Raw genomic sequence first — 24,853 nt, forward strand, 5'->3', positions numbered from 1 at the left:
CACATGCAGTGGAACACAAGATTTTTATCACACTACTTATACGGCATACAGTTTCAAAGTTATGACTTATTTCTGGAATCTTCCATTTACTATTTTGGGTGACAATGGACACAAGGTAACTAGCACCACAGAAAGCACAGCTGAGGGTTACTGTATACTCAGGTAAAGTAAGCTTCCTATTCCCAGTTACCCAAGAACTTGTCCCTACTCATAAACAGGATGTTAAATTTCATCAAATGCTTTCTTCCACCTCCTCAGATAATATTTATTAATTAGGTAAATTAGACCTACTAATTTGTGACTATTAAACCAATTCTGCATAAAGCTGTCCTTCTCATGTGGTCTTGGATCTAAGAGCTAATGTTTTTGCATCAATGAGCTAGGAAACGGTCTGAAATTTTCTTTTGGTGTCCTTAGAGGGCTTCATGAACCAGAAGAGCATCTTCTGTTTCCGTTTTCTGGGAAAGTTAGGACTGCTATTATTTCTTCCTTAAATAGCTGGAAGAACTTATCAGGGAAGTCACTTGAACTGAAGATTTGTTTTTGTTTTTGTTTTTTTTTTTTTAATTTAGATTCAATGTCATCAATACAACACTCTTTAGATTATTTTTTGAGACAGTTTTCCTGTAGCCACATGGCCTGGAACTTGCTATGTAGACCAGGCTGGCCTCAAACTCAGAGATCAGCCTGGCTCTGCCTCCCAAGTGCAGGGACTGAAAGTGTGGGCCCTATCTTTTTTTGTTTTTGAGATAGCCCAGGTTGGTCTCAAATTCACTATGCTTGAATGACCTTGAACTCCAAATTTCTGTCACCTACTGAGTTTGGGATTACAGGTGTGTGCCAACATGCCCAGAATACTTTCAAGTTTTAAAAAATGAAATTTATTTACTTACTTTGTGTGTGTGTGTGTGTGTGTGTGTGTGTGTGTGTTGTGTGTGTGTGTGCATGTCCCCATCCGTCCAAATGCCAGCAGTCCTGTGGAAGGACAATTTGTAAGAGCTCAGGTGAGTGGGCTTGGTAAGTCAGACCATGCTGGCCTTGAACTCACAGAGCTCTGCCTACCTCTGCCTCCCGAGTGCTGGAACTAAAGGCATGCACCATCACACCTGGCTGTCTCCTCTGATTTTTAAAAACGTTTATTTTTATTTTATGTGTATGAATGTTTTTATTTACATATATGTAAGTGCAGCTATGTATGCAATGTTCATGGAGGTCAGATGAGGGGATCGAATCCTTTGGAACTGGAGTTATGGACTGTTGTTAGCAGCCATGTGGGTGCTGGGAATCAAACTTTGGTCTTCTTCAAGAGCAGCCAGTGCTCTTAGCCCCTGAGCCATCTCTCCAGACCTCTTTTCATTTTGTTTACATAGTGTACGCTTTTCTATTATTTTATGTCCTTGACCCATATATAAAGTTTATCTCTTGATCTCAGGGATTTGTTTTAATCTAGTCTGACTCTACAGTGGAGTATTTAGGCTATTTACATTCAGGGTACTTCCTATTTTGGGTTAAATACAGCATACTAAATTATTTGTTTATTATCTGTACCATTTGGTCTTTCTTCCTTTCATTCCTTATTACTTTAGAAGTAAATCAACTATAGGCTGAGCATCCCTAATCCAAAATTCTGAATCTGCAATGCATCAAAATTTAAAAATTTTAAATTTAAAAACTTTATGCCAAACTGAAACCATAAGACAAAAGTTCATAGTTAACTCCCCTATGACACGTTACAAAGTGCTGGCACACTAAAAAGAAAAATTCTTATCGTATCATCTTTAGGCCATATATGTAACAATGAATTTCATCTTTATATGTGGGTACAAGCCCTGAGATATCTTATGCATAAGCAAGTATTGTAAAAATTCAAACAATCTGAATTTTAAACACTTTGGATCCCAAGCATTTAGGGTAAAGGATACTCAAAGCTATTTCTTTAAAAATCTCCTGTCCTGTTGATTATATACTTTGTTTTACTCTTATAATGGCTACATAAAAATGAATTATTTCACATCAATAAACTATTATCACTTTCATGACAGTACTAGGGACTTAGGATATTAGTTCCATTTATTCTTCTGCTATTTTTACACACTTACTGCTACACATAATTTTAGCTTATTAGTTACATTATTGCTTGGTATAGAAAGAATCATTTATACTTAGCCATATATTTAATGTCTTGTCACTCTTCTTTCCTTCTTGAATTTTCATGTTTTCTTTTTTTTTAATTTGTGTGTGTGCATGCACATGTGTGCAACAGTGAGCATGTGGAGGTCAAGACAATTGTAGGGAGTCAGTTCTCCACCTTGTTGAAGCAGGATCCCTCCTGTTTCTGCTGTTTCACTTCACACTCTGGGCTAGCTGGACCACAAGCTTCAAATAAGTCTGTCTTTACCTTCCATCTCACTGTAGGAACACTGGGATTATAGATGCTTGCCACCACATCTAGCTATTTATCATGGGTTCCTTGGATGGAACTCAGACTGTCAGGCTTGCACTAAAAGGACTCTTAGCTACTGAACCATCATGCGAGCTCCATGTGTATAATTTTACATGGGATCATTTTCTTCAAACTACAGAAATCTTTATTGTTCTCATACTGTGTGGTTCTTATATTGTAAAATAAATGTACTTGGTTTCTATTCATCTGAGTGCATTTTTATTTTACCCTCACTTTTGATGGGTATTTCCCCTAGGTACAGAATTTTATACTGACTTTCAAATGACTTTCATAATTTCCAATGAAAGAAAACATTCACTAGGATTAGGGATGTAATTCAGTTTGTAGCATGCTTGCCTAGTTAGTATGCAGAAGGTCTTGGGTTTGATCCCCAATACCACCTAAACAGGATGTGGTGGTATATACTTGTAATCTCAGCATTGAGGAGATAGAGACAGGAAGATCAGAAATTCAAGGTTATCTTCATGTACATACAGAGTTCAATACCAGGCTGGAATATATGAGACCCTGTCTTTTAAAAGAAAAAAAATTATATATAGATATGGTGTCAAACTATTTTCTAAATATGTATGCTTATACCTATAGATTATTGCTGCTCTCAGCCTTAGTCAAAGAAGCTTCCACTTGCACTGGGGAAGGCCATAGATTGGTCCAAATGCTGAGTAAATGACTGTTAAGTGCTCAGCCCTAAACAGGACATCTATATCACACCCTCCATGCCATGGCTCAGGAAACATCATGGAAGAGGATGTAAGGTTCTTACATCAGAAAGAATGTAAGAACCAGATGACAGGCAGGAGTGCTGTGAAACACTATCCTCTGAACACAACATGGTTGTTGCACTCATGAACTCAGCATCAGTGGCACCTCAAGACTTACACAAAACTGGATCCACTGGCATTACATTATGGATGGGGGAGGAGTTCATAAGGCCCCACCCATCTCTGAGGATATATAGGTCCCTAATGGTACCTAATGGGAGAGTCATTCCCCAGCATATGGCCTGGTAAGTTGCCCTTGCTCAAATAAATACCCTCCCACCCATGCTCATGCAGGCAGGGAACCTTAACTAAATATAGTGGGCCACAAAAAAGGGTAGAGAAGCACCTTATTAGGGAGAAGTGGGAGTTCAGTGAGAGGTATAAAGGATAATGGGGGATAGGGAATATTTTCAAAGTACATTATGCACGCGCGCGCGTGTGCGTGTGTATGTGTGTATGTGTGAGTGTGTGTGTGAGGGGGGTGGGGAAACAGTGAAAAGTAGGGAAAAGATTGGCTATTATTCTTCCCCAAAACAGGGCTGGGCTTGGTGGTGCACGCCTTTAATCCTAGCAGGCAGAAGCAGGCACTGGCAGAGGCAGGAGGATCTCTGAGATCCAGGGCAGCCTGGTCTACATAGTGAGCTCCAGGTCATCTGAGGCTATAGGGAAAATCTAAGCTAAGCCAAATCAAACCAAACACACACACACACACACACACGCGTGCTCCAAAAGCTAGAAAAATTCAAATGTTATCTGCTGAAGAGGATTCTCATCCTTCTCCACAACACACAGAAGAAAGTAAGCCAGACTCAATTAATTTATAGCAAATCCAAGACTGTGACTTTCCAAAATGCTATTTGTTTTTAGTTCCTTCCTATTTCTACTGTACTCTCATTTTTTTTTTCCTTTTAAATATAAACTGTCCTTTTGCAGATGTCCAAAGCTTACCTGGCTTCACAAATCCCTACATACTGATAGCAATATTATTCTTGTTTGTTTCTGTTTTCTTAATTTTGTTTGTGTATGTGCATGCATGTACACACATGCCATGGTGGTTAGGTGGAGGTCAGAGGACAAACTGCAGAGTTGGTTCTCTTCTTCCACCGGAGGGACTATGTTTATCAGGCTTGGCAGAAAGCACCTTTGCCCCCACTGAGCCATCTCACTGACACCTCATCTCTTTTTATTCTCATTCTCAGATTCTGCTTCTTCAATGCACTCCTTCCTATTTCCCTCTTTGTTCCCCTATTCTGCCATCCTACTTTCTTTACCTCTATAGTCTGCTGGTCAGGGGCAGAGAGGCAGGAGAGTCTGTGAAATTGAAGCCAGCCTGGTCTACATAGCAAGTTCCAGGCCAGCTGGGGCTACATGGAGACCCTGTAGGAGGGTCAACAACAACAACAAAACCCAAATGTTAGTAACCTATTGTCTTCCAAAAGAATCCTAACACTAGGAATTTAACTGAATGCCTGAGTGATCCAATTTTCACAACTATATAGGAAATAGGCAATCAACCAAAAGTAAAAAGGGAGGTGGAGATGTTGGGGCTTTGTGGAAAGGAGAAAGTATGAAATACCTGCTTGGGAGAAAAGGCTGACAAGATTTTTCTTAAAAAGGACCAAATTACAAATATAGTATAGAGGGCCATGTAATCTTTGTCACAACTCTCAGTTCTGTTGTGTAGGGAAGAAATAGATACAGATGATACAAAAAATAGGCTCTGATCTGGTAAACCTTTCATTACAGTAACAGTTGGCAGGTGAAACTGACCTAATGGATGAACTACAGACCCATGCATTCTATATGAGTGAACTAATGAAACCACTTCCAGTACTTATTCACCGTCCACTTAAAGTTTAAAGTAAGCCTAATTCAATGGGGTCTAATTCAAGATGGCTCAGTGGGTAAAGGTGCTTGCTGCCAAGCCTGAGAACCTGAATTTGATCCTGGGATGACCCACATGGTGAAAGGAGAAAGCCAATTCCTCTATTGTCTATCTCCACTCCTATATAAAATTAAAATAAATAAAAATGTAAAAAGAATAAAAAATGACCCTAATCAGCACAATTCTTTTATTCCAACAGTCAGAAATACACAATTATACTTAACCATGATTCTAATCTAGCCAAGTAAGTAGAATGTATAAGGAAGGTGCTTACCTAGGGTGCACAAGGCCTTGAGTTTGATCTCTGGGACCCTGGCCTCACAAAAGAAAGTCTTAAGACAGGTCAATAGGTGTGAACATAAGCAATGGAGTGACTGACAAATGATGACAGAATTTAGACTAGATGAGGACAGCGATGATCCGTGGGAAATGAGGGATCACGAAAAAGAGGCAGAATCACTGATTATAAGTACCGAATGTTCTGAGCAGCAATGATAGGAAAGAGTGCTAGGAAAATTGAAATCAGAGAGATGAATTTAGTAACCACCAGCCCAAGGAATGACCATGAGTAGTCAAATAAAGGAAGGAACATCAACAAAGCAGAGTCTAAGAGCTAAGAGGGCAAGGGAAGAACTGAGATAGGCAAGCTTTTCTACAAAGGCCAGACAATATATATATATTAGATTTGGTGGGCCAAAAAGTAAAACTGAGAATACTGTGTGTATTCTAAGATAAAATATAAGAACATTTATAAGGGTTTTGTTAATATGGTTCAAACTACAATAATGTATATATTTCTACAATATAAGTCCACTAATGAGAAGACTGGAGTTTCTTTTTTATGGGCACAAGTAACAGTTCAACAAAAGAAGTTCAATGTTAGTGTTCTTTTCCCTAGTAAGAAGGAACTGTGCTCCCTAATAAAGGGGATTTATAAAAGTTTGTCTGTTAATGCCAATATATACAACAAGATTTTTATGTATTGGATCTTTGAAATACATTCACAAAGCATTAATCTCAATCCATGAAAATATTTTATTAAGCATTACTTGAAAGTAATTTGTGAATTTATATTAGAGTCTCGATATTTTGCTTTTAACATACATTACACTGCTTATTAGGAACTGAAGAGTAGATGGAGTTACACATTTAAATAGATTCAGAAACCTGGAAATTTCCTTTGCAGTTGCACACACATCCAGAAGCTGATGAAACTGTAGTCTGAGCTCAGACTATCCAACCCTGGCATATATGGGTGGAAATGGAGATACTACTTATAACAGGGCAGTATGATAAAGCAGTGCTTTGTGATTCATTAGCTGCTGTAAAAGAAATATTGCCATATGGTTTACACAAGTGATTTTCCCCTGTAATAGTGAGTTGAATTTATTAAAAAACATTTTCAGTCTTCAACAAAAGCTAATTTCCAAAGCCACTGTTCAGTTCAGTAATAATGATTAGGGATGTTTTGTTTTATTCAGAAAAAAAATTCATCTTGGCTCTACATTCAAAAACTTTCAACAGGAACTGCTGAGCTGGCTCAGAAGTAAAGGTGCTTACTGGGGAGCCTGAATACCTGAGTTTCATTCTTAAACCCACGTGGTGGAAGAAAAGAACTGACTCATAGGGGCTGTCCTCTGACCTCCATCAGGGACACACACATGCATGCAGAAAAAAATATTAAAAAAACCTTCCCAATAAAGCCTTGTCACTTGTAAAACATTCAAGTACTGCACACTTAGAAAAGTCAGGACATTCAGCAGCTCTACCTGAGAAAAGTTTTCAGACCAGTGATGGCTAAGTAATTAGAGCAAACAAAGTTCACTGTTGGCAACACTACTTCATGATGCATAATATATTCAAGTGTTTTCCACTGTAGTCCCCACAGATACTACAAAGAGAAGCCACAGATTTCAAATGGTTTATATTTGCTCAAGCTTTAGAAATCAGTCCAACTAATTTATACTTTTTTCTTCCATACATATTTTCTCCACCACCAGTCATAACAAAACTTGACAGATCTACTTCAGTTTATACCAAAATGCTTTCTCGAGTTCTTTGAAAATGTTCTTTATAAAACAGTTGTAGTGAGATTTAGCTTATATAATATGCCAATCATCCATTTATAGTGTAGAAATGTATTTTAAAATGTTCTTGCCTATAGCTGTTCCAGAGATATTGATTTTTCAGTCACTGTCAATTCAGCAATGACTTCTTAAATAGCACCAGTAACACTAGTAGAGTATAAGAAACTTGTGTTTGATCTTTCTCTCTAGGTTCTTCCTGGTACAGAGCTTCTAAAATCTTTTGTAATTTCTTCCATCTCAGGGCTATTAAACCTTAAAAGAGCCCACATGCATTAGATTCCAAGAGCCTCTGTACTCAACATATACATGCACCAGGAAGGCAATGCACTCTAACTCAGGAACCTTCCTGACTCACCCTAAATCTGTCTTCATCTGGCTGCTCATCCAAATCCTTTATATAAAAATAGTAAATATGTAGTCAAGTGTTTTTCTGAGTTCTGTGAATTATAAAACCTGAACAAGGGGTCATGGGAACCCTCAATTTACAGTTGATCAGAAATGCAGGAGCCTAAACTTGGAACTACATCTGAAGTGTGGATGTTCTTGTACAGGCACTAATGGGACTGGATTCTAGGGAGTTGGAGAATTGGTTGTTGGTTTAAGGGAAGGGGAATCCCCCCCTTTTTTTCATTGCTGTGCTAGGTACTAAATCTAGGATTTTGCTTATGCTAGGAGTACTGTACCACTGCTGAGCTAATGTCCAGCCCTGCCCCACACATTTGGTGTCTGAGGGAGAAACAGATCATAACAACTAGTGTAATTCATCAGTTTATCAAGAGCTAAGGAAAGCCATTTGGAATACTTTGCCTTGTTTTTTTGTTTGTTAGTGTTGGGATTGATCTCATATCTTAGTTTTGTTGGCTCTCAATGTTGGATTTCATTTGAACAGTTTTAAAAAAGTAAGCTCGTGGCCATGAAAACCATTGTCCTATACCAGATTGGCTTTCAGTTCCTTTGAATTAAACTGTTATTAAATTTCACTCATATTTATTCTTCCTTTGAAGCTTTCATATCCATTTCATTTACCTCTGAACAAGACTTTAACTCTACAATTGAATGAAAGTTAGACTCTTTCCAAAGATGTCCACAGGGACAAAACAAGTTACAAGACATTTTCAAATATTCAAATATGAGTTGAAATAATGACATTAAAGCATTTTTAGAGAATAACTACAACTTGGCAGAGATAATATGTAAAGATCTCCAGAGTACACAGAAAGTAAGAATAACCTTAATGAGCTTAAATTGACCTAATGATTCTAAGTCCTGTGTCTTCCGCATGACATGCTTTTGTCAACCATTCTTTTGTCAAAGACTTAAAGAGAGAATTTTAAATTTTAGGCCCAAGTGTCATTAAATGCCAAATGAAAAACTTCATCAACAAACAGTAAGTTTCTGTCAGTCAGTCTAAGCTAAACATCTGAAAACTCACTAAGACATGACTATTGGTAACCTACTAACCAGTTTGACACAGTAATAGTGATGGCTATTAAAAAGGTAGCTTCAGGGTTGGAGAGATGGCTCTGCGGTTAAGAATACTGGCTATTCTTGCAGAAGACCCAGGTTCGAATCCCAGCAGCACCCACATGACAGCTAACAACTGTCAGTAACTCCAGTTCCGGGGGTTCCGACAACCTCTTCTGTCCTCCGAGGGCATTGCACAACAGGGGTGCACTTACCTATATGCAGGCAATATACTCATACACATAAAATAAAAATAATAAAAAAATATTTAAAGTTTCTTACCTGCATGACATCTGATGTAAAGTTAGTTGTAACTTCCAGGAAAAAGATTTCCTGAACTGTTTACATTCATAGCTCTTCTCATTCATATGAGTTTTCTGATGTTTAGTGAGGTGTGACTTGCAGTAGAAAGCTCACATTCTAAGGTAGCTTCAAATACAGGAAAACTCTGAGAAGTCTTCAAATGTCTGAGCTTAAGGGAAGACAAGCTAACAAGAGGAAGGAGAATAATTTATCTTGTTCTACACTGCATTTTCTAAAGCTGTTGAAACAACTTAAAAAATTATCAGAAGTAACTTTAAAACAACTTAAGTTCTACTTGTCAAATCTGGGGATTCTAGGTGGGCATGGTGGTGCACACCTTTAATCCCAGCACTCAGAAGGCAAAGACAGGCAGATCTCTGTGAGATCAAGGTAAGCCTGATCTACATAGTGAGTTCTAGGCTGCCAAAAAAAAGGGCTGTGTTTCCAAATTTGAGGATTCTATACACCTTTTTATAAAAAGTAATGCTTTTAATATTGTTCAGAAATGGAAAGATCTAGGTACAGGAAACATCACTTTCCTGTTCTGCTGTAACAATGTTTCAAGTTTTGTCTAATTTTCAAACTGATCCAAACTGAAGCAATATTATGTTTCTGTGAAGCTTAATGTTATTCTATTGGTTTGAAAAGAATACTTTGCCTTATCTAACCATAAATTTAGTTAATTATTATGCAATGATCTGAATAAATTGTATCTAAGGAAAATTTAAAATATCATATAAAATTTTATATTGGTTACTATTAACAAAATAAAACATTTCCCAAATTTTCATTGCTCTCCACAAACAATATTCTTCTAATCACAACAGTTAAAATTCTGTATTTCATAATATTCATAGAATAAATCTGGCACTCCTTGGGTTAACATCAAGATTAGTCAATACAATTGTAAAATCAGGCTTTTTCTCCCATCCCTACTCTACCCACCATTTCTTCTGCTTAAGTCAGAACCATCACTTACATCTTTTCCGTGCTGCCTCTGTTTAACCATCCTGGCTACAATCTGCTCTAACCCATACACCCACAGACTTCTTTTTAGGCAGGCATACCCATTACCCACAGGCTACAGACCAGATGCAGAATTGCCAGTGCTCTTGCATGAAAAAAATCTATTGTTAGAAGTCAAAGCACCCAACCCAAGTTTTCCTTTCTGCTTGATCTACCCTTTCAACAGGAAATGGTTAACAATATGAACTCAGAAGAGCTTGTTGATGTTACTAACCAGTTGTGACTATATATACATATTGAGACAAGTTATCTAAATTGTTTTAAAACTTAAGTTTTCTTATATGTAAAATAGGAATAATAATACCGTTTCCTCTCAGGACTACTGGAAGGATAAAATGAGATAATGTCTTTAAGACAGTGCTTGGAGGACCACTGGGTTTGATTTCCAGTACCTCATAAAACCAGGTATGTTGATACATGCCTTTAATCCTAGCACTCTTATAGGTAGGGGCAGGAGGATCAGAAGTTCAAGGTTATCCTTGGCTACACAGTGAATCTATGGCTAGTCTGTGCTACAGGAGACTATCTCAAGGAAAACACACACACACACACACAAACAAACAAACACTGCTTGGAAGATAATGATGCAGGCAAGCAAAGGGAATGGCTTAGCAACCTGGGACTCCATTTGGCTTGGGTTATGCACGCATTCCTCTTCTAATAATGCACTAGGCAGCATAGGATTCTCACCTGTATGTACTGTATGCACGTATCCTTCTTAGAATGCACTTAGCAACCTAGGACCCTGCCCCCACCACCCACTGCACTGTGCTGCACCCTACTCTGAACGAGAGATGTTTCACTTGCTTTGACAACCATAAAAAATTTCCTTTATATGGCCAGTTTCAATTCACATATATTTCAGAAACTATCCAGGTAAAGAAAGTAGGGGGCTGATTCATCCTGAACCAGTTTTGGGAGTGTGTGCAATACAGGAAACCGTGTCCTGAGTGAATTTTTAGGGAGATTCCTTTATTTGCCAGCTTCTGCCTATGTAGAATTCAGTACCCATGATTAAAATCAGATGCATCATGGAATGAACATATGTAGTGAGCAAAAACTTACATAAAGCCTGTCAATCAAAACAGAGAACCACCTGGGCTATACCCCTTAATAAAAAAACTCCTTTTCTGGAATCCCATAAAAGGAAGCTCCAAACAATAACAGGGGCCCTTAAATACTCTCTCTCATGTGGCCTGCTCTGGTCTGTACTACCACTTTGCTTTTGAATAAAGTTTCCCTGCTACTTTACTTTGCAATCTGTGTACACAAACGCCTTGAATAAGAAGCCAAAAACCTGGAAGCCTCAGCCCAGATGCCAACCACTAGTAACATATGTACTCAATAAATGTTGGAAAATATTATTAGGTTTATAATAATGATGAATTATTAGGTTATTTCCAGCCTTTCAACTACCTTGAAGTAACTGCCTTGTTCTGGTCTTTTTTTTTTTTTTTTCAGTGTTTTTGAGACAGAGTCACCCTGCAGCCCCAGCTGACCTGGAACTCAGACCTGCCTGCCTCTGCCTCTGTCTCCTGAGTGCTGGGATTAAAGACAAGTGCCACCATGCCTGTCGTTGTTTTGGTTTTTTAACCCCTATATATAACACACTGCTTGCCCTGTTGACTGGTGTTTACAATTATATGGATGGTTGGATTTCTTTTTTTCTCTTAATATTTTATCATTTTTATTTAATGTGTATGAATGTATCGCTTGCATGTAGGTAGGTACACCCATGTTGAGCAATGCCCGAGGGGGTCAGAAGTGGGCATCAAATCCCCTGGAACTGGAGTTTCAAACAATTGTTAGCTACTATGTGGGTGCTGGGAATCGAACCCTGATCCTCTGCAAGAGCAGTTAGTGCTCTTAACCACTGAGCCATCTCTCCAGCCCCTGGATATTTATTTCTTAACTATCTCATTTTAACTTGTCACTATTCTGAATTGATTTCTGCCTGTCTGTTTACTAACATTTGCCAAAGATTCCCAACTTCATTCAGTACACCACAGACTATTCTGATCCTGGCTTCCAGATTAGCTTCCACAATGATACCTGACTTCCATGTAACACAGAGATGACAAAGTTTAAGTCTCATTTACTCTTAGGACCACTGAGATCCTACTTCTTCCATGAAGCCACTCACCTCAATTCTCTTTAGTTGGTATCAATTGAAGTATAGATTGTGTTTACATCACTTGCATTGGGAAATCTGACACAGTCATTGTCAAACTGAGTCACATGGCTGAGGCTCATTCACTCCAAATTATACAAGAGATCACTTCAACAGAAATTTGTTAAAGAATTGATAGGCATTTTTTCCCTTTACCATGAACTATGAACTAACACAAAACATTTTATATGGCTCTGAGGGAGAGAGGCACTAACATATGCAAATATATGCATTTAATTAGAAACAAGACTTTATTGTAAAGACCATGATTCTCCATGATTCAGTCCAAAACAACATTAAAATGGAGTTAACTTTCTAGATGACCATCTCCCCCAACCAAACAAAATCTTTTAAGAAGTATGGTGTAAAACTAGTGTGTGGCACATGCCTAGAATCCTATGAGGATTTAAGAGGCTGAGGCAGGAGGATAATGAATTCCATCCAAAGTATAGAGAACATTCTCAGTTGAACAAACTGTATTCCTCACTCATAAGAGTTAAAGTCCAATTAGATCTGTAACATTTTATCTCAATAAAACTTCATTATCACTGACAAATTATAAATTAGGGCTTTGAAAAGCATAAGAGGAAAACTAACATTTGTCAATAATTGAACCATACTGAAGGAAATACAAACTGCTGAGTTAAGTTGGTCAAAGGTGAATCAACATTCTCCCTACTAGCTCAACTGGTTTAAAAAAATAATAAAGCTATTATTTAGTTACTTAACATGATTGTGCGTGTATCATGGCCAAGAGAAGAGGATCAACACTTTTCCAGTGTAAAGAATATGGATTTGCCAGGTGTGGTGGTGCACGCCTTTAATCCCAGCACTTGGGAGGCAGAGGCAGGTGGATCTTTGTGAGTTCGAGGCCAGCGTGGTCTACATAGTGAGTTCCAGGACAGCTGGGGCTACCGGGAGACCCTGTCTCAAAAAGATAAAAAAAAAAAAAAAAAAAGAAAGAATATGGATTTAGAAAAAAGATTTCTATTTATTTTAAAAAATTTATTTTTATTTTATAAGTGTTTTGGCTGCATGTATGAAAATGCACCCCTCTCGTGCAATGCCTGTGGAGGCCAGAAGAGAATGTCAGATCCCTTGGAACTGGAGTTGTTAGCCATCATATGGGTGCTGGAAACTGAACCCAGGCCTTCTACAAGAATAGCCAGTATTCTTAACCACTGAGCTATCTCTCCAGACCTGCTTTTTTTTTTTTTTTTTTTTTTTTTAATACAAGATCTCATTCCAGACTTCTCTTGAACTCACTGTGTAGTTGGTTGGCTTTGAACCAATCCTGATCCTCAAGACTCCACTTCTTAAGTGCTGTTACAGGCACGTGCCACCATGCCCACTTACCATATTCATAAAGAATAATATATGTGTGTAAAGGCTTGAAAAATAATTTTAAAACATAAAAAAATTATTCTATATGCATGAATGTTTCACCTGCATGTGTGTAAGTGCTCCCATGCCCTGTACAAGAACAGCCAGTGTTTCTAACCACTGAACCATCTCTCTAGCCTCCTTGAAAAAGAATTTTACATTTACTTATTTATTGGGGGCTGGAGGTGGAGCACTTGTGCCACAGTGTGTGTGTGTGTGTGTGTGTGTGTGTGTGTGTGTGTGTGTGCATGTGTGTAGGTCAGAGGATAATCTGTGGGAATTGGTTCTCTCCACCATGTGGGTACCGGGGGTGGAACTTGGGTTGTCAGCCTTGGTGGCAAGCACTTTTAACTTGCTGAGCCATCATCTCACAGATCCCTGAGAAAGAATTTTATGGGATAGAAGCCTAGTCAATATACCTAATTCTCAATAATTTGGATTTTCTATTTTTCTATAACTTAGGGGGTCTTTATAATTTTTCTATAAATAAAATGGTTCTGTAGCATTTTTATTGAAATAAAGAAACAAAGTGCCACAACTATAAAAAGCAGCTACACAGCAGTTCACTGTAACTGAACATCAGAATAGGTACTCTGAGACTTAAGAGAAATTCAGAAAAATAAAATAAAAAATTGTACTTGAGATCATTACTCCTTTGCTACAGTGGAAAAACTGGCATTTTCTTAGGGCAAATGGCCACAAGATGAGAAGAAAAAAACATAACTGATTACATATTGTTCTAACTTATTCTATATATTCTTTTAGAAAATGCAAAAGAAAAGGCATTTCTTAATAACAGCACCTGCTCAAAAGTCAATCAGCCAGTGACAAGGAAAGTTTTACTGAAGAATATATCCAAGCAGTAATTCTGGCCCTAAACAAAATGTTAAGTTGGTCTTCCTCCTCAGCCTCAAGTCCTCACCTTCTCTCTCACATCCACAAAGTAAAGACCTCCAGCATTCACAAGGAGATACACATCTCTCTTAGTGTCAAAACCAGCTGTCCTAAGGACAGTCACATCATGAGTTTTCAGAGCTTTAGTCTAAAAGAACCAGGATTTCAGGGATCAGCTTCTAATGAGAAAGTATTTCCCCCTAAAATACTATTTCCCCCTAAATACTATTTCCCCCTAAAATACTAACAGACAGGCCCAAATTTAGGAACAGAGTTAAGGGACAGCCTGTCCACGTCAGTTAAAAATGTTTCTACTTGAAAATCAAAGCAAACTATATTCTTGGTTTTTAATAGTTCCATAAGATTTTATTATTGTTGGTCAAATTAACTAAGCCAATAATGATTTTTCATCTGTGTTCCACGTTGACCAGAGAATGGGTTTGGGGTGAGGGACTAGGAAGAGACAATGTAATGAGTCCTAAGGAGATGTGGAAGGCTATAAAGAAGATGAAGCCTTTAAGAACTGATGGTTCATCTCACTACACAGACTCTGAGGTCAGCTGAGTGGTAACTCAACTGTTTACAATTTAAAAGTGGACAGACAAGGACAGACAAGTGTATACCTTTGATCACAGCACTCAGGAAACAGGCAGACAGGTCTTTATGATTCGAGACTAGCCTGGTCTATGTAGAGAGTTCCAGGCTAGCCAGGGCTACATAGTGAGATCCTATAGTTAATTAATTAAAAAGTGGACAGGCAGAGCAGAAAATATTTTTCAAGTGCACTCCCAAATAGGTTTAGCTTATGAGTAATTTGATTTCAAGACAAAAACATTTTACTGTCTTTAGAAACAATAGGCAAAAGGAATCGCAAATATGAAGTAAAATCTATTTCTCTTCTACTAGTTCCAAATAGGGAATTCTGGCAAAGAGTAGGACAATGGGGTAAAAATGAGTCTTTCTCAAAAGAAACTTTTCTGGAGCTAGGGGGGATGGCTCAGTGGGTAAAAATGCTTACTGTGCAAGCTTGACAACCTGAGTCTGGATTCCCTAAACCCACATAAAAGCCAGATGTGTACCTGTATTCCAAGTTCTCCTATGCCAAGATGTGAGGCAGAAACAGAATAGCCAGGAGTACACAATGCAACGGCAGCAACAAGAGACCTCAAATCAAAATGAGGAGAACGGCCAGAATGCACTCTGGAAAGCTGTCCTCTAACCTCTACACCACAGCTCACATGGACCCACACTCACATCCACATAAACCTCCCCCTACACACACACACACACACACACACACACACACACACACACACACACACACACAGAGAGGACAACTTTTCTCAGAGAAAGACTCATACTTTTCTCAGAGAAAGAATCCTAGTGACTGCCTTGCCATGATTCCTCTAAAGTCTGTATCTTTCTCTAAGCCATTTTCTGTAACATGAGAACTCTGGCCTTTGCTTTCCACCCCTTTTAGATGTTACTAAACACATGGGAAGGCTAACCCACAACTGGCTTAGTGGCAGAGCAAGAAAAACTCAAAAAGACAAAAGCTGTATTTTACTTCCAGTCTGTTTGCTCAGTAACTACATCTTGAAGCCTAGGGTCAAAGGGCCCTGAGCTGGAATCTGTGCTCCATCATTTACTAGATTATAGAAATTTGAGGAAGCTTCTCAACTTCTAAAAGTTTCCCACTATTTCCTTATCTATAAAATGGGACAGTAACTCTTCTTGCCTTTCAAGACTAATGTGATAGGGCTGGAGAGATGGCTCAGTGGTTAAGAGCACTGACTGCTCTTGCAGAGAGGACCCAGGTTTGAGTCCTAGAACCCACTTGGTGACTAATAGCTGTCTGTAACTCCAGTTTCAGGGGGTCCAATGCCCTCTTTTGACCTCCACAGGCGCTGCACAACACTGATGCACTTACACACATGTAGGCAATACACTCATACACATAAAATAAAAATATTTTTTAAAAGACTAATGTGAGAACTAAATGACAATATCTGGTATTTAGTAAATCCTCCATAAACTACTCATTATACCCTGTGTAAATCCAAAAATCCCCCCTATGGCATAGCACAGCTGGGTTTCCAATCAGTAAGTGAAAGGGTTAGTTATAAATGTCAACACAACACAATCTAGAATCGCCTGGGAAGAGTCTCAATGACAGATCTGTCTAGAGTAGGTTGGCCTGTGGATATATCTTGGGGGAGGGGGGTATTAATTACATTAATTGATGTAGTAAGACCCTACCCAAAAGTGAGTGGCACCATCCCCGGGCTTGGTCCTGGACTGTATAGAAAAGCAGACTGTGAGCTGAGCATCAGCAGTCATGTGTTTGTTCATTCTCTGCTTTTGACTATGGATGTGACCAGCTGCTTCAAGTTCCTGCTGCCTTTACTTCCCTGCTGTGACCCAGTGTAACTGGAATGGTGAGCTGACAAATCCTTTCTCTCTGAGGTGCTTCTATCAGGGTACATTATCACAGCAACAGGAAATGAAACAAGGATGGAGATTTATAGGATTATGACCGGCACTTAAAGAATTCACTACAATGAAAATATCAGAATGCAATAAGTGCAAGGATTGTTTCAAAATTTTTTCAGATACACACCCATGTAGCCACACATAATATATATTTTTAACTTAGCTTCCTGCTACTTTTCTGAGGCCTTCTTAAGTAACACTCAAGGTTTTTTTTTTTTTTTGCATATTTTGATCATTTTGTATAAAACCCACAACACTTAATTACACTACGCTGTTTTATGTCTCTTAACTTGAAAAACAAACAAAAACCCAAAAGAACCAAAAAATCCCAAAAGCCAAACCCTGAACTATAGTCTCTCTGTAGTCCTAGTACCTGAAATATTGGAGGATCAATAATAATTTTTGTTGAATGAAAAAAATCATCAAAATCTGATATACATGAATATATTTAACTACTTTCACTTTTATCTGGTACAGTTTTTATTATTACATAGAAATTTCAATTTCACTATTACATCATAAAATCCACAAATTTCTTTCCCCCACAGTATATATAAAATCTGAAAGTGATGAAGGCTGAAGTACAAAATGATCTTTTAAAGAGTAGAACATCAAGCCAGGTCTGGTAGCTCATGCCTGTAAGCTAGCACTCAGGAGGCTGAGGCAGGAAGCTCACCTTGAGTTCCAGGCCATCTTAGGCTACAGAGTAAAGCCTTGTCTTAAAACTAAACATCAAAGTGGGCAGACTAAAGGACATGCTGTACAGCCGATTCTGGGAAGCACAACAGCTGTTTCCATGCTTCCTTTTAATGGCAAACAAAGCTGACAAAAAATTGACAAAAAAGGCTGTTTCTGTAGGATGAATGTCCAAAGGTCCCATTCACAGGCACTGCACATGCCATAAGACTACATCTACATAACCCCTGAGCAGTCCTATAGAGAGACATGGAAGACCTTTACACTCAGATTGCCATCATCATTCCAATTCTACTTAAATATAAAATTCAAAGCTCTATAGACTCATCAACTTTGCTTTTATCCCCGCCCCCGCCACCAAATCCATCCCCAAACACTGTAAATCAATTTTAAAGAAACACCTTTTACAATACTTAGGGTCATCAAAAGCCAAAAGTCGGGCAGTCTACTAAATCACAGTAACTTAAGAAACTTGGTTTTACATTTACTAAAAAAAGAGGCAACTACTTGCTCTAAAATAAGGCTTAATATTTTTAGCTCACTTTATAATGATCTTCAAAATATCTGTAAACCATTAACAATCTGACCGAGAAACTGCCAACTGCTAACATTTTAAGATGGCATCTTTCTTGATTTAGTAAGCTGTACAAATGACAGAAATAGGGGAGGGGTGCTCTATTCTAGGGTTCAGGATAATGCAATACCCTATGGGTTTACTAGTGAGAACGATAATTTTACTTAGCTTAAGGAAACAGTTATTTCCAAAGTTTCCTCCTTTTTATTTAAAACATGTATTTTAGATTAATATGAAACTATTTCAAAGTAATTTATAGGGATTGGACATTAAATCCAAGACTTAACAATGATTTATTGAAAAGAGATTGTTATTGATAGTGTTAAACAACAAACTAAAGAAAGTGGTAACATGTTGCCTCTTATCAAATAAACCTTTCCTACATTTGACAGTCATTCAGTGACCTTGTAAGGACGGCAACACTCACCAGTATGAATCTTCTCATGTCTCTGTAGCAGGTACTTCTGTATGAAACGCATGTCACATTGACTACATTGAAATGGTTTTTCGCCTTGAAATAATTTGACATCCATAAATTAGTTAATAAATAAAACAACATTTAAGTCACTACTTCTGAGGACATATAAATCTTAGAAGCCCAAATTTTGGAAAATTCAAAAAAACTGGATGATGTTTTAAAAAATATTTTTCATTAACAATTCTACTTCCCCTCAAAATGTTCCCCAGGACTAAAATTTTACATTCTCACAATACACAAAAGTGAAGTGAAATCTGATGACATCCTTCAACTCAGAGTAGAATTAGAAAATGATCAGTCAAGAAAGCACTCTACAAGCAACCTTGTATGAGCTTTAAACGTCTCTTCTTCCTTATCTAGGAGGATGTTTCCATTCTGTTGTCTGTGGCTAACCATCCCTTTTTGCCCTTTTACCTATTTTCTTCAGAACAGTCAGAATTGTATAAACATCCTTCTACACAAATCTCTGTCCTCTGACACTCCTCTCTGCTGGAGCCTTCTTCATTTGTGCAGAGTATTGTTGTTTGTTCCATGGAGAAGCCTGGCTTCAATCCTGAAATGTTCCTAGCTGAACATTCTCCTCCCTTACCACCACACCTTAGAAGAGTAGTCTACTCACACTCTTCACCACCCACTTGTGGCTTGATTCTGAGATTCTACTTTCAGAAAGCTGCTTGTGATCTCCTTGGTATTGTCCCAAAGGTTTTGTTTCTCAATGCTCTATCCCTCTCTAGCCTCTGAGGGTCTAACAGCTGATCACCGCCTCCTTGGGATCCTCTCTTCCTTGGGCTCCTGGGACATCACTGTATTTTCCAGGTTCATCAAATCTCCCTTATTACTCTGTCTTTCCCTCACCCTACTCAATTACCTGAAATTTCTAGCTTGCTTTCCCAAAGGTTTGTGATCAATCATTAGTTCTATTTTCAATAATTTCATGATCCTAGCCAGCTTTTATTTTGTTATCTATCTTTTTATATTTGATTTCCAAATTCTGCCCATGCAAGTCACATATCTAGCATAGAAAAATTAATGCTGATAGGTTCTTGATAAATTCTTTAAGCATTTCTCTAGCTAAAGAAGTACTATAAGCCAATTAAGTGTCCAATTAAGATTATTAATTTTACATATCCATGCTAATAGTTTTCTCACTTCAAGTCTTTCCTGGTTCCTTTCTGATGATCTGGTTACAAATTCTGATTGACAATGCCAGGTTAACGATGGTCTTAAAAATGGATGACATTTGTACGAATACAAAAATAACAATGATAATAATTTTAATGGCCACAAGCCCACTTTAATTCAATACCTGTATGAATGAAGACATGTCTCTGTAAGTGATAGTTCGTTCTAAAGGCAGCATTGCAGTGCTCACAAACGTGAGATTTAGGGGTTTTCAAACCAAGTGATCCATCCTCATTTATTGTAAGGATCTAGTTTTAAAAAAGGCAAAAACAAAAGAAAGAAGTTTTAAAAATCTAGGTTTTTAAAAGGACAATATAAGCAATGGTTCCTAGAGGTTATAAAATATTTTTCATAAATAATCTTGAAAAGACTGCTAGAATAATGATAACACTAATTTTAAGAAAGTACAATTTTACTTACAATGGATAATAATCAGCAGTAAAATCTTGGAAGCAGGTAAAGTAGCAGCTCAGCAGTCTGCTACCTCCCATAATGCTACTGACTACAGAGTCACTAGGAGTTTGCTGCTAGAGTAAGCATAGCTTAAATTTTTTTTTTCAAATTCTCATATATGCAGGTTGGGGTTGGGGGGAAGCCATGCATCAATCATTGGGACTGGCTAAATAATTCACAGAAAACCAATACAATGTGATGTATGTGGTTGTAAAATAACTGAGAAACTTTATATACTTATATAGAAAGAGCACCAGGATCTGTACAATATAAAAAAAAAGTCTAGAACCCAGTGTATAATTTTACTTGCAAACAAATACAAATAGAATATACATTTATTTGTATATGTCTGACAACTAGTTCAGAAGGATTTACACCTTGGCTGTGAGGTCTGGAACTGAGCAGATAAAAGAAAGTGGGACATTGTATAAAAGAGTTTTTTGAGTCAGGTATTTACTTTTTTTTTTTTTAAGAGAAAAATTAAGGTTTCTAGTAATCCTACAGTTGAATTTGGATTTTGTCCCAGTCTAGGATCTCTAAAGCTATCCTAGAACTATTTCTATTAAACATATCCCTAAAAATATCTGTCAGATAAACAAATAAGAGGTAGGAATGGAGGAGGAAGACAGGAGACAAAGAAACCAATTTTATCATCTTGGGCTTCTTGAAACCAAGAATACCATGAGCCTGGTCTGAACAGATCCCAGATGGAAGATCACCTTCAGCCTCATGAATTCTAATTTACCAACAACTTACTCAACATGCAGCATTAGACATGCAGCAGACTGAAAATAACAATTGATCCCCTTATCACTACTGACAAGAGAAAAACATTGCAGAAATATGATAAAGAGCGAAGAGAACTACAAGAGAAGGCCAGGCCACACCTCCAACCCTAGCACTTCCAGCTTCAAACAAGACAGCAAGTTCAAGGTCAGCCTAGCTACAGAGCAGTTTGAGAGGGAAGAGATGAGAAAGTCAGAAAATCAGATCAGGAGATGGTGGCTAGGAAGTGAGAAACAACTTTCGAGGTGGAAGTATACAGAAAGTGAGCTAAGAGACTGCCCAACACAGAAAAGAGACATCTGGAAGACAGACAAAGGACTGGAAACCGATTAGGGTTAGAAACACACAGCTACAGTCCTTTCTCCAACCTAGAAAGCAGTAGGTAAGGAAAGAATATCTTTTTACTTGAAATTCAAGAAGACAGTTCAGCCTACACTATATGCAAATCAATGGTAATTAGCATGCAAATTATACAGGGCATTTGGGTTCTGGGCAGATTGCCAATGTGATCAACAATGCTTCAAGTCTATGCACCCAAGACAACAGGGACTCATTTGGCAGGAGAATGGAAGTGGGTGTCACAGCTTCCTGATTAGTCAATGAGCATAAAAGTTCCATCTCTGGCCAGTGAGTTCAAAATTTTTCAGTTCTTCCAACTCACATAATAATAATGCAAGTTGACACTGTACAAAAATAAAATACACAAACTCTTTTTAAATGATTAAAAAATATGCAAAACAAAATAGTAAATATTATATATAAAACATAACTAAGAAGACAGCACCAGGGTTTTTCTTTCATATATGTTAATAAGTAAGATCCAAGTCCCCCAAAGCATGGCAGGTCAACAGCTTTCCATGGCATAGTAACTGCAGGGAAAGGTTTTGTAAGGCACAACTCTGACCCAGGCTGCTTACTGTGAAGCGGATGTAACCTTTGACTGTACAAAGTCCTTTTATGGACAGTTAAGGACTTCTGGGTCATTGCTTTCTGGCACTGGAGCTCATACTATCTTCAGTGTGGATTCATATTTTTATTAAAAGTAGAATTTTACAGATGAAACAAATACTACTGCCTTATGGACAAACACACTAAAAAAAATCCAGTATATTTACAAGTTCAAGGGCAGAAACATCAAATTACTGGCTATTTTAAAATTTAATTTTCTTTCCATTTGTTAAGATAGTCTAACAAATATCTTTATTTGAAGGACACAATAAAATCCATCTTGCTGCAAACAAGCATCAATGGCTTTTCCAATTTGCTGTCTGTTTTAGCTGTATCCACATGACTGCCCCTGTTTCATTCACTACTATACCCCAAGGTCTAACATGGCAGTCTGGAGCTATAGGTACTATTATGCACCTATCTAATTGATATAGCTGTCTGCTACCCAGACCAAATATCCCTCAGAACTTAGCACTTTATTCTTCAAACAAAAAAGAATCTTTGTTAAAAATGACATTTTTCAATCTTCTGGTCTTCAGAGCACTAAGTAGGTACCACAGAGGTGTGTATACAAAAAGCACACTGAAGGCATGGACAGGGCAGCACATTAATTTCGGACAAATTTTCTTCACTGTGTACATGGTTTCTCTTCTTGCTCACAGCCTTTTAAGATCTTTTACATTTGAACTATCAGTTGAGTTGCCTTAGAGATTAGCTACTACTTGCTATTAGTACCCTAAGATATTTTTGCTTCCCCCCTTCCCCTAAGTCAACATTATAGTAGGATCTGAAGTTTCATGTTTTAATTCATGTTTGAAAGTTATAGCATCTTTCTGTTTTGGTTTGCTGAAGACAGGATCTTGCTATTCTGGCCAGGTTGGTCTCAGTTTCCTGAGTGCTGGAATTATAGGCACACACAGCTCCATGCCTGCTGCTAACACTATCTCTGGATGCTGTACCTTGCCTCCTGTCATTGCTACTTCTGCAGAAACAGAGTATATTATAAAGACCAAGCAATTGGGCTCTCTTTTTACCAACAAGAGTGATCAGCAATAACCTAAATACCCAAAATGATTATCTGTTTAATAAATTTAAATTAAGAATTTACAGAAAAAAAATGTTCAATATCAAATCCTATTCTGTGTTCTTAATCTTATGATCAATTATGACATACTTCTTGTTTTAAGACACATTTGCTTCTAGTTAGCTTTACATATATAACCACACCCACACGCCACACACCCACACCCACACCCACACATATAGTGAGGGGTGTTAGGGAGTGGGAAGGGTTCTCTTAATAACACATCTATTTTCATCAGGCAAAGCCCTAAAGTCTGCTTATTCAACTGAGAGCCTTCATTTCAGGATCAATTGGGCCCCTCAATGAGAAATTCTTCTCAAAAGGCAAATATGAGGGCTGGAGAGATGGCTCAGTGCTAAAGAACACTGGATGCTCTCCCAGAGGACCTGGGTTCGATTCCCAGCACCCACATGGCAGCTAACAACTGTCCATAACTCTAGTTCTAGGGGAATCCAATACCCTCTTCTGGCCTCCATGGAGTTCGTATGACATGGGTGCACTTACATATATGCAGGCAAAACACTCATACACACAAAATAAATAAACAGGCAAATATGGCTTGTCACAGTCGAAGTGGATATTACTAAAATTAATTCAGATTTTTGATTAATAATTATAGATTTTATCATATTTTTCTTTATCAACTAACATCAACTTCTAAGTCACTCAAACCCCAGAGAACTTAGAGGACACAATTTAAATTCTCATAAATAGAAGAGGTTTTGCTTACAACTGAGGATGGAAAAAAAGAGCTTCTATATTTCTCCTTATTCTCCAAATTCAGTTAGTAATGGAAGAATGCAACTCCAAAGGCATATAACAGTCATCCAGAGTGAGACTGTTACAGCTAATATCTGACCCTCACAATCTTTCTTTAGGATTTAAAAAAAAATGTGTTTCTTTGTTAAATTTTACTCATTAGTAAATATTTTAATTCACTGTTTTGTTTTGTGTTTTCTGAGACAGTGTCTCCCTATAGCCCCAACTGGCCTAGAACTCACTATTGGAGACCAGGCAGGTCTCAATCTCATAGAGATCTACCTGCCTCTGCCTCCCGAGTGCTGAGATTAAAGGTGTGTAACACCACACCTGACTCTAAATTTCATTTTTCAATGGCAAGCTTTTGATAGTGTCAGAACATGAAATTCATTCATAAGCATGGTATAACAATTCATGTGTAGCATACTAACCTGAGGGCTTTAAAGTTTTAATTATATTTGTGTTGGGGGGGGGAGTGCAGAGGTCAGAGGACAACTTGTGGGAGTCTATTCTCTGTTTCCACCATTGGAGTCCTGGGGTAGAACTCAAAGCATCAGGCTTGGCAATAAGAGCCTTTACCCATTGCACCATCTCACTAATTGCTGACTCTGAATTTTAGAAAGGTTTTCTTGTTTCCTGAAGTTAAAGATGTATGTGATCTACTCTAAAAGAAGATTTTCATGTCATCAGTTTACCCAAAACATATTAACTCACTGGGAAAAAATAAATTACTAACCTATTATTTTTCTAATTTTCTCCCTTTGTTTTTCTCATTAGTACTAATTTTATTGCCTATTTTCACTCCTACTCTTATAATCAGCTCATCATCACGGTAAGTTGTTCCTAAATCAAGGTAGCCTACAGAAGAAACAAGGGTCTAATATGTCCATTTTCTGCTCCTCTTAATTACATTTTCCTCATTTAAATTATCAGTTCACTTTTTTTTTTTTTTTAACAGCAAAA

At 37.8% G+C, this 24,853-nt stretch overlaps 1 protein-coding gene across 2 annotated transcripts in view; it reads right to left on the reverse strand.

The window, feature by feature from the left end:
- Znf148 (zinc finger protein 148) overlaps positions 1-24,853 on the reverse strand; it is a 141,251-nt gene that overhangs the window by 14,334 nt on the left and 102,064 nt on the right. For both annotated transcript variants that reach the window (XM_008842978.2, XM_008842979.3), the window contains exons 6-7: positions 19,985-20,108; positions 18,628-18,711 (exon numbers count right to left, since the gene is read on the reverse strand). In XM_008842978.2, coding sequence (XP_008841200.1) covers positions 18,628-18,711; positions 19,985-20,108 — 208 coding nt within the window. The remainder of the gene's footprint in view (positions 1-18,627; positions 18,712-19,984; positions 20,109-24,853) is intronic.

The sequence above is a fragment of the Nannospalax galili genome, unplaced genomic scaffold (genome assembly GCF_000622305.1).
Source record: "Nannospalax galili isolate Female #2095 unplaced genomic scaffold, S.galili_v1.0 scaffold18, whole genome shotgun sequence".
NCBI classification, from domain to species: Eukaryota; Metazoa; Chordata; class Mammalia; order Rodentia; family Spalacidae; genus Nannospalax; species Nannospalax galili.